General features: G+C 36.5%; 1 protein-coding gene across 1 annotated transcript; it reads right to left on the bottom strand.

Moving 5' to 3' along the window:
• Window positions 1–6817: 6817 nt before the first annotated feature.
• LOC129578848 (uncharacterized) lies at window positions 6818–8663 on the bottom strand. Its single transcript, XM_055468038.1, has 3 exons — window positions 8400–8663; window positions 7249–8338; window positions 6818–7173 (listed from the first exon to the last, which is right to left on the bottom strand). The coding sequence occupies exons 1-3, from the start codon at window positions 8466–8468 to the stop codon at window positions 7058–7060; spliced, it is 1275 nt and encodes a 424-aa protein (XP_055324013.1). The 5' UTR covers window positions 8469–8663; the 3' UTR covers window positions 6818–7057.
• Between the last annotated feature and the right edge of the window lie 470 nt (window positions 8664–9133).

The raw sequence follows: 9133 nt of genomic DNA, 5'->3' as shown, positions 1-9133 counted from the left end.
AACAAAACATATCGACACTAAGTACAAAATGATTAGAGATTTAGTTAAAAGTAATTTAATTGATTGTATATATTGTCCTACAGAAGAGATGATCGCGGATTTATTAACTAAACCTTTGTCATTTGTAAAACATGAATATTTAAGAGCTAAATGTAATTTAGTGTGAACGAGGAGGAGTGTTGAACAAAACAGAGTCTTAATTTGTAGTGCGTTCACACTTAATGTGCGCTGTCAAACGTTAGACATTTGAAACACGAAAAGGGACACCAATACATTCATACGTTCACTTTGCATACACTCCGTATAGTTTAGCATAAGCATCATTCTTTCTTCTCTCACCAGCTCTCGAACTGTAAACAACAAACTCAACTTTGATATTCAGAATTAAACAATATAATTTAATAAGGAAATTCAAGTGTTTTATATTTAGTTATTTGATTTATTCCCAGCATTTTTCTACAAATGTATCTGCAATGGACGGGACTATAGTGGTCTGTGATAGTGGTATTCCCCATCCAGCTTGTTATAATATCAAAGTTTGTAAGTTATTGCATATTTTTATCAATTTTATAACATCAATTGCATCAATTCACATTCTTGAATAATTTACTGCTTATGTTTGGGATATAGTACCTGCCCAAATGAACAACGTTTGAAGCTAAACTATTCTCGTCTCTTTTTGTTTTTGTATCCATTCAGTTGAGGGTAGTGATAATCGCGTACTAAGGGGATGCGCAGCAGAAAATGTCTGTCAAAGCAAGGTAAAAGATCGTTGCTGTACATGCACGACAGACTTCTGTAATGGTGCTGCAGTTAATCGTCCAACCATATTACTTTTAACTGCGTTAGCTTTTATACTGATTGTCATAATACTGAGTATACCCTGGATTAACCCTGAATTTGACTGATAATGTTTAAAAGTTTATCATTCAATATTACAATAAAGAGTTGAATTAAAAGAAAAGACAAGATTTTTTTTGAACCCTTAATGGCTTTGTTTCACCATTTTTTCCTAGCATTTTAATTTATATAACGGTGTCAAATGCATTTCGGGATTCTTTAGCTGAATTCCTAGATTGAACGTAAAATAAACATATTTTTCACTGTTTTGGAACTTTTTCGTGTTTAATTTTCGATCTATGTAATTTCTGCGCGAATACTCTCTATATTTTTAATGTGCTATTTAGAAATCTATGCTACGCGGTAGTCACTATTCTACAGTAGTGGTAGCATCCATGCATTTTTGAAAGATCGTTTTAATCTTACAGAAAGAACTTCGTTACACTTCGCCACGATGTAAAACGAAGTGGAAATTGGCCTGAAATAAAGATTCAAGAGCAAGAATCAAACAGGGGCTGTTGATAAAATTTCGATATTTTTCATTTATTCGTTTTATTTTGAGTATAAATACACGAACGTTCTATCGGCGTGAATATTTGAAGTTTTTCTGAGTCAACTTATTTATGGTTCAACTAGTGTTTGGACAAATGTAGTTTTTTGATGCAAATTTCCAAGAAGTGTGCAACTAATTAGAAACGCCTATACTTTTGTATGTAAAACAAATGTATGAAAAATTGTGAAACAAATCTCAGTTTTGCCTATGATGTCGAAGTTTTGCCACTTGTGTTCCCATTGTACCGAAACGTATCGTATTCTCAATTGGGGGCTATCTAATTTTAATGTGAAATCAAAAAGATACAAATCAAACTATGAAAAAAAAAATCGTTTTTTATACAGTGTGCAATTTGGTGTGTAACTTTTTGACTTCACATGGAAATAGGATAATCCGCAATTGGGATTATATGACATTTTGGAACAAGGAGAATATAAGTTGAACTACAGCCATAGTTGGCAAAAAAAAATTCAAATATTCACGCCGATCGAAAGATGAAAAATAAATGAAAAAAATTGAAATTTTATCCCCGCTTCTAATTAGTTGTCAACGGCTGTATGCTGATTTATTGATCATACTCAGCGACGCACGTCACCAGTTGATCGGCTGGTATACAGCACATTTCACCATTTGCTACTTCGGTCATGCGAATCAAAGCAAACTGTGGCTCGTGTGTACGGTTTACCAGTTACAACGTGTGCGCGAAGCGGTCGAATTCTTGCGAAGTGAATTGTCGTCTTAGTTCGCGCCTTATGTATACACGTCGTACTCACACTATACTCGCATCAACGAATATATGACCGAAGTCGCAACTGGTGAAATGTGCTGTGTACCAGCCAAAATTCTGGTAACGTGCATCGCTGAGTAGTATGTTCTGAAAGAGTCTCCACCAATTCCGTATCATTTAGAACATATATAACATTTGTACTAAATGCTACATCGCTTTCTCCGACCAACAGATGGCGCAGCTAGTAACAACATCAAGAAAGTACGGACCAATTGAAATCTCTCTCAACACTAGACGTTCCTTTGCTCTCTTTCTTCATCAAACTAACAAAATTGGAACAATAATAATTTGGCCGATTTATTTAATTTTTTTCCGTTGAATTTCATTTGAAATATCATGTATTTAATAACACAGTGCAACATTTTTCAAGTCATGGAAGGCAAACTCATTTCTGAGAACTCCACGTGAAAGTACTTACCGAAACAAGAACTCCTGCCAAATATGTTTAAAAACTTTGTTCAAAGGATTTAATTTTCTCCGGCGTTTTTTGGCCAAAGGTGGATTTTGAGCACTTTTTCAATATTTCCACACGGCTATAACTCGGTTACCCGTTATGAATATTGTTGTTTGGTCTAATCAAAGTTGTAGGTATTAAATCAGAGGAAAAAAATGCAGGACAAACTTACCCCAAAAAAGGCATCTAGGGCCTCAAAATCGCAAAAATGCCCATTATTTACCAATTTTCAACCATAACTCGCAGCGTATTCAATTTTTATGGCCAGTATTTTCAGCAATTTTGTGGCCAACGTATAACTGGACAACTTTGCTCAACATACTAACCCAGAGAAATCATGTTCTATGTACCTTTTTGGCTCAAAATCACTCTTTGGTACCAAAAATGGTCATTTTGTTGTGAATTTTGGCCTATTACATGCAAATATCTGTATATCTTTCCATATTTTTCGCTTGAATTTTTGTTAGAGTGTCTCCATGGATAATGTGAACTTGTTTTCTAGCTATTTTAGTGGAAAAGTTCACTCATTTGTAGGGATATTTCGAGTTTTGGACCAATTTTTGAGCGTTTGGTGGACATTTGGCCAAATGAAGTCATGAAAACAGCCACATTTCAGTTTCTAATGTATGCTTCACTAAAGCTTATGTTCACAACTAAACAATAGGGCCAATACAATTTACCTATGATGTCCAGTTGGAAAGTTATGGCTCCCCAAGTGATGACATGTCAACTTTTTGCACTATTTTTGCACTAAATATCACTTGAGGAGCCATAACTACTCAACCAGACGTCAAAAGCATATGGCATTAGCCTTATTTTTCAGCTAACAACATCAGCTTCAAAATTCCATGCCGCCAAAACTGAAATATATCATCTGTGAACAACCAAAATGACCATTTTTGGTACCAAAGAGTGATTTTGAGCCAAAAAGGTAGATAGAACATGATTTTTCTGGGTTAGTATGTTGAGCAAAGTTGTCCAGTTATACGTTGGCCACAAAATTAATGAAGACAGTGGCCATAAAAATTGAATAAGCTGCGAGTCATGGTCGAAAAATGGTAAAAATGGGCATTTCTGCGATTTTGAGGCCCTAGATGCCTTTTTTGGGGTAAGTTTGTCCTGCATTTTTTTCCTCTGATTTAAAACCTACAACTTTGATTAAGACCAAACAACAATATTCATAACGGGTAACCGAGTTATAGCCGTGTGGAAATATTGCAAAAGTGTTCAAAATCCACCTTTGGCCAAAAAACGCCGGAGGAAATTAAATCCTCAAATGAACAAACTTTTTAAAAATATTTGGCAGGAGTTCTTGTTTCGGTAGGTACTTTCACGTGGCGTTCTCTGAAATGAGTTTGCCTTTTATGTGTTCCACTGTGTAATATATAAAAAATTAAATAAATTGGCCAAATTATTATTGTTCCAATTTTGTTAGTTTGATGAAGAAAGAGAGCAAAGGAACGTCTAGTGTTGAGAGAGATCTCAATTGGTCCGTACTTTCTTGATGTTGTTACTAGCAGCGCCATCTGTTGGTCGGTGAAAGCGACAATGATGAAAGAGAGAAGAGGAACGTGTAGTGTTGAGACGGATTTCAATTGATCCGTACTTTTTCTAAAACGATGATCAATGGTGGTCGAAATACCAAATCGATATCACTGTTGTAGTTATTGACACGAAAAAAAAATTGTCGTAGATTATCGTTTTAGAAAAATATACGGGCCGGTACGGACTAATTGAAATGTTTTCATTAATTGTCAAATCAGTGTACTAAATTATAGTCAAAAATGTTCAGTTTTTTTATTTATTCATTTTTTTAATAATTCAATGTTCAGTTTTGTTTTTCATCACACACGGAAGATTCTGATGAAAAATATAAATTAATTTTTTCATAGAATATATTTTTATCGAACAATTGAAATATGTTATCTGACGTCGCCATCTATTGTTCGGTTAACATACTATAGTACTAAACCAAAGTTCTAAATGATACAGTATTTTGTGCTGAGCTGGCGGAGACTCTTTCAAAAATCAAAGACCATCACAATAAAAAATCGTTGAACGCAGTAGCCAATTCAATCATATGGATTTTTCAACACACTAGGAAACATTCTCATTGGAAAACTAAAATAAGTTGAAAGAAAGAAAGAAATTAAAAATAATTCCTTTTCATCATAATCTAAAAGAAAAATAAATACAATAGAACAACAATATTATATTTGGAAACTAAAAGGCAGCCAGAAAGTCGATCAATTGAAATGAACTTAAGGGGACCGCTAGCTGTCGCTGTGGTTGCAGTTGTCTGGGTTTTAACAATCCAACCGGGTAAGTTGGATACTAATATTTTTTTTAGGAAAATAAATACCGTATTAAGTAGGGAAACAATTAAAAGTAAGGAAACAATCTTTGGATGAGTCTAAATTTTCAATTCGTTTTTCATTTTCTTAGCATATTCTCTCGAATGTTGGGCATGTGACGGCACTTACGATGATGAACAATGGTGTAATGATCCTTTCAAAAAAGCTAGTGCACCTACATCGGGTCTCAGTCCTTGCGGTGTTAAGTATCCTGTTTGTGCTAAGCTCACTATTTGTAAGTATGTTTGCGCCAACTCTATATTATTGTGAATTCAAACATTAGTTTCCCTTATTCACATTGATTACTTTTAAACTTCCACTTTTGGAAAAAAAACTCGCTTTCATTTTGAACCAACAATTAAAGCTGAACTATTCTTTGTCTTGTTTCATTTTTGTATATTCATTCACAGCTGAGGATGGTATAACTACAAACATAAGAGATTGCGCAAAAAACATATCTGTGACGATAGGAAAAAAGAATATCAAACTCTTGTAGATTGCAGGACTTGTAAAACGGACAGGTGTAATGGTGCTGCAACTACTAATCCAATCATATTGCTTCTAACTGCGGCAGCTTTTGTGCTGATTGTTATACAATACTGAATGTCCACGCGATTAATCCTGAATTTGGCTGATAATGTTTGAACATTGCAATAAATAGTCAAATAAAATAGAAGATGAATTTTTTGTTAAACGTTTAACGGCTTCGTTCTTCCATTTTTCTGACTTTTTAATTTGTCAAATACATTTCGGGATTATTTAGCTGAATCCATAAATTGAACGTAAAATAAAAATATTTTATGACATATTTTTCACTGTTTTGCTTCGTTTTCCATAGTATTTTTTCATGTTTAACCATCAATTCAGTCCGGTAATTTATTTTAGCCTGCTAAATACTCTCTATATTTGCGGTACTTTTATCAAACTCAGCAATTTCGATGCTATAAAAATTCTACAGCCCATGCCCAATGGACTGTATAAAATGTTTATTGTGTGAATGAAATGTGTCGGTTGATCGTTATTTTAATTGTGGTTGAAACTAATTCAGTCGGCTTATTCCAAAGTGCTTACATAATATGCATCCAGATCAACAGTCCGAATTCCTCTCCACTGATAAAAAACCAAATAATTTTGAGTGGTAGCCCAGTGATGGTCTGCATACTACAATCAATCTAAAGTATTTCGAAAACTCGGATAGTTTGTAGTTTGACCAACTCCATTGCTGCTCGTTCTAGTAACATCGGATTCAAATTGCTGTCATCATTCAATTTGTCGGCAAGAAGCTTCTCCAGTTTGCCCATTGACTTTCTGGCGCTGGTTAGACTTTGAACACTCTTCAATTGTTCGCGCAATTGTCGTTTTTGCTCGAGACACTCGTTCACCTCCTGCATTGTATTCTCAAGCGTTGTTCGCACCGAAACAATTTCATCTTTCAGTGTATTCACCGGTATTTGTATTCCCTGAATCGATTGATCCAATCCCACTAGATTCGACGATAAATTCACAAAATCCGCATAGTCTTCGTTAGTATATACCATAGTATTTGTGGTCGACTGTATCAAAATTCACAACGAAATTGTCGGAATGCAGTGTGTTCCCAAGAAACAATTGTTAACGTAAATACATCCATCACCAAGCGTATGTAAACGGTCGAATTAAGGCCCGCATTTGTGTGTAGTTTCAGTCATTTTTAACGTCACAATGGAAGTAGAAAAAAACGGTAAAAACAAATCAATTAGAAGGATATAAAAACGATTATGAATCAATTGATAACAAAATAACAAATCACGTGTGAAACAAGGTCATAAATGGACTCACCTCGAGTATCATCCAACTGTACGCTTCTCTTGAACTAGGTCCATTTATGACTTTGGTAAATATTGGTGTGGATATTAAAATTGACCAACTGACTGAGAAAATCTTACATACAACAACTTACCTACGGGCTTAAGCCGTATTACATCGTGTATTTGCACACACATTTTAATGTACAAAGCCACAAAAATCAAGCTTTGAAATTAACTAATCGTTAATGTTTTATTTTATCCTCTTAATCTACGCTCTACTTATCATCGACAGCATTTGATTGGCCATCTCGATTGGTCATCTCGACATTTTGGCCATATCCTTTCTGGTGGTAACACAAATGATTCGTGCACATTCAAGTCGAAAACCATACAACGGCCTAGAATGAACGAATTGAACTCGAAATTGAAATACAATAAAACATGAATGTGATTGTATTGTGTAGATCACATACCTCTGTACAAGATGCACTTCGCCGCACAGATGTCACGATGCCAAGTAACAGTAAAAGCGTTCTGATCATTCATTGGGCTTGAGTGCCATTTTTTCTGGAAGAATATTTTCTTTGACCCCAAATCCCCAATTCCTTTATCAGTTGCATCGTAATGTATTCGCTGCCATAATTGTGGTTTGGCCTTACGATTTTTGATACGAATCTTGCAAATACTTGTGTCACCAATTTTATCAAAACCCGGCAAATCGGATTCCGCTTCCGGCTGTTTGGTTACTTTACGGCTGCGATGGCCTGCAACTCGACGTCGTTGACGTAGTTCACGCCGTCGTATGCGTCGATTGTACCGTCTCACTGCCTCTTCGGTATCCAATTGCTCTGGATTGTGGCTTTCACGCTCACTTCGACGCTCTTCCCGGTGCTTCTCAGCTCTTTCGGCTCTAGTTACATTTGCTGTTGGCTTTTGGCTGGCATTTTGTTTTCGATCACGTTGCTTGCGCCGTCTGCTTCGATCAGTCACGATAACCGGTGGGAGTCTCACATCCTTGTGTGGGCGACAATCTTTGCATACTTTGAATCGGTCACTTTTTGTGCTTCTTGGAAATCGCCGCAAGCAATTGGCACAGGTTTGTGATGTATACGGCTCTGGTGTAAGCACAACATCCGTTTTGCCGTTCTTTTTTAGGCTAACTATGAACTTTCGCTGATCCGGTGTTCGTTTTGTTCTTTTCACACCGATTTTCGAATTTGATGGGAACGCCGCATCACCAAGGAACACAACTCCTGTCTCATTCTTTGTTATGTGTTTAGCCATCAAATCCATTTCGCGATTAGACTCGATGTACTTGTGCAACGATAGCTGTGCATATTTTCTTCTTGCGTATGTAGCCAATGAATCTGTCAGCATTTTGATTTTGTGCTTAATGAATGATTTCCATTGTGATCCTCGCGGCGATACGGATGCGATCGGATAGCTTTCCAAGTCGCGCTGTTCTTTGAGCACGTACTTTCTGGTCATTTTCTTTGCCTGTTTGTCGCGCATTCCTTGTCGCGCACCCCAGTGATATTGAATACTCGATAATTTGATGTTGGTCTGTGAAATGAACAACAACAATGCAAATCTATGTTAATTTTCATATGATATTTCAACTTACTTCCAGTAGCGAGAGTCCGACGCACGCAGGCCATTTTTGTTTTCTGGCCGGGATCAATTCCTGATTCATACTTGTAACCGCCTTTGCTGACTGGCTTTTCGTACTTTGCTTTGATTTCAGACAGAGTCACGCCGGCTCCTTTGCGTTTGGGTCTGCTAAACAACACCGACACGGCACTACTGTTGGTTTGAATTTTGTAGTAAAACTCTTTCGAACCGGTTCTGAGCCGTCTGATTTTGTCCATATCGAACACAATTCCCCATGCCTCGTCTTGTAGTATGTATGATAATCAGCACGGATATTCCATCCCCGTTCTTTTCTCAACTGGCCAATGATAGCAATCAAATCATGATGGTCGAATGGTATGTGCTTCAGTTTTGTATCACTGAGTGGAATAGCGGCGAAATTCTTCACTTTTGGTCTCTTCGGTACCGACGGCTCTCGATTGTTCACTGGATCACGATCGTATGCTTTCCACTGTTGACGAAGGTGAGCCGTATCGATCAAAAATTTCTCGACAATTCGTTGCATGCCCATCCACATCCACAAAGACTCGAACCAGTCCTTTTGAATGTATTCGTACATTGTGAAGTATTTTACGAATGATGGGCCACAAAGCTGAGACACTTCCTTAAACAGTATTTCCATCTTCGACTTTCGACTTTCATCATCATCATAAGTCCAATCTTCATTGTACATCAAATTTTTCATCGTATTTCGAATGTCAATGTCAT

This window comes from Sitodiplosis mosellana, unplaced genomic scaffold (assembly GCF_009176505.1).
Source record: "Sitodiplosis mosellana isolate CC-2019 unplaced genomic scaffold, AAFC_SMos_1.0 Smas_scaffold_6226, whole genome shotgun sequence".
Lineage (NCBI taxonomy): Eukaryota > Metazoa > Arthropoda > Insecta > Diptera > Cecidomyiidae > Sitodiplosis > Sitodiplosis mosellana.
This window is presented reverse-complemented; position numbering and strand designations above follow the sequence as displayed.

Bases quoted from the DNA above. Each gene is read 5' to 3' on its own strand.
- LOC129578848 (XM_055468038.1), bottom strand. From the start codon at position 8,468: ATGAATCAGGAATTGATCCCGGCCAGAAAACAAAAATGGCCTGCGTGC. The intron at 8,339-8,399 runs GTAAGTTGAAAT...TTCATTTCACAG, and splicing joins TCGGACTCTCGCTACTGGAA to ACCAACATCAAATTATCGAG. The intron at 7,174-7,248 runs GTATGTGATCTA...CGTTCATTCTAG, and splicing joins GAAGTGCATCTTGTACAGAG to GCCGTTGTATGGTTTTCGAC.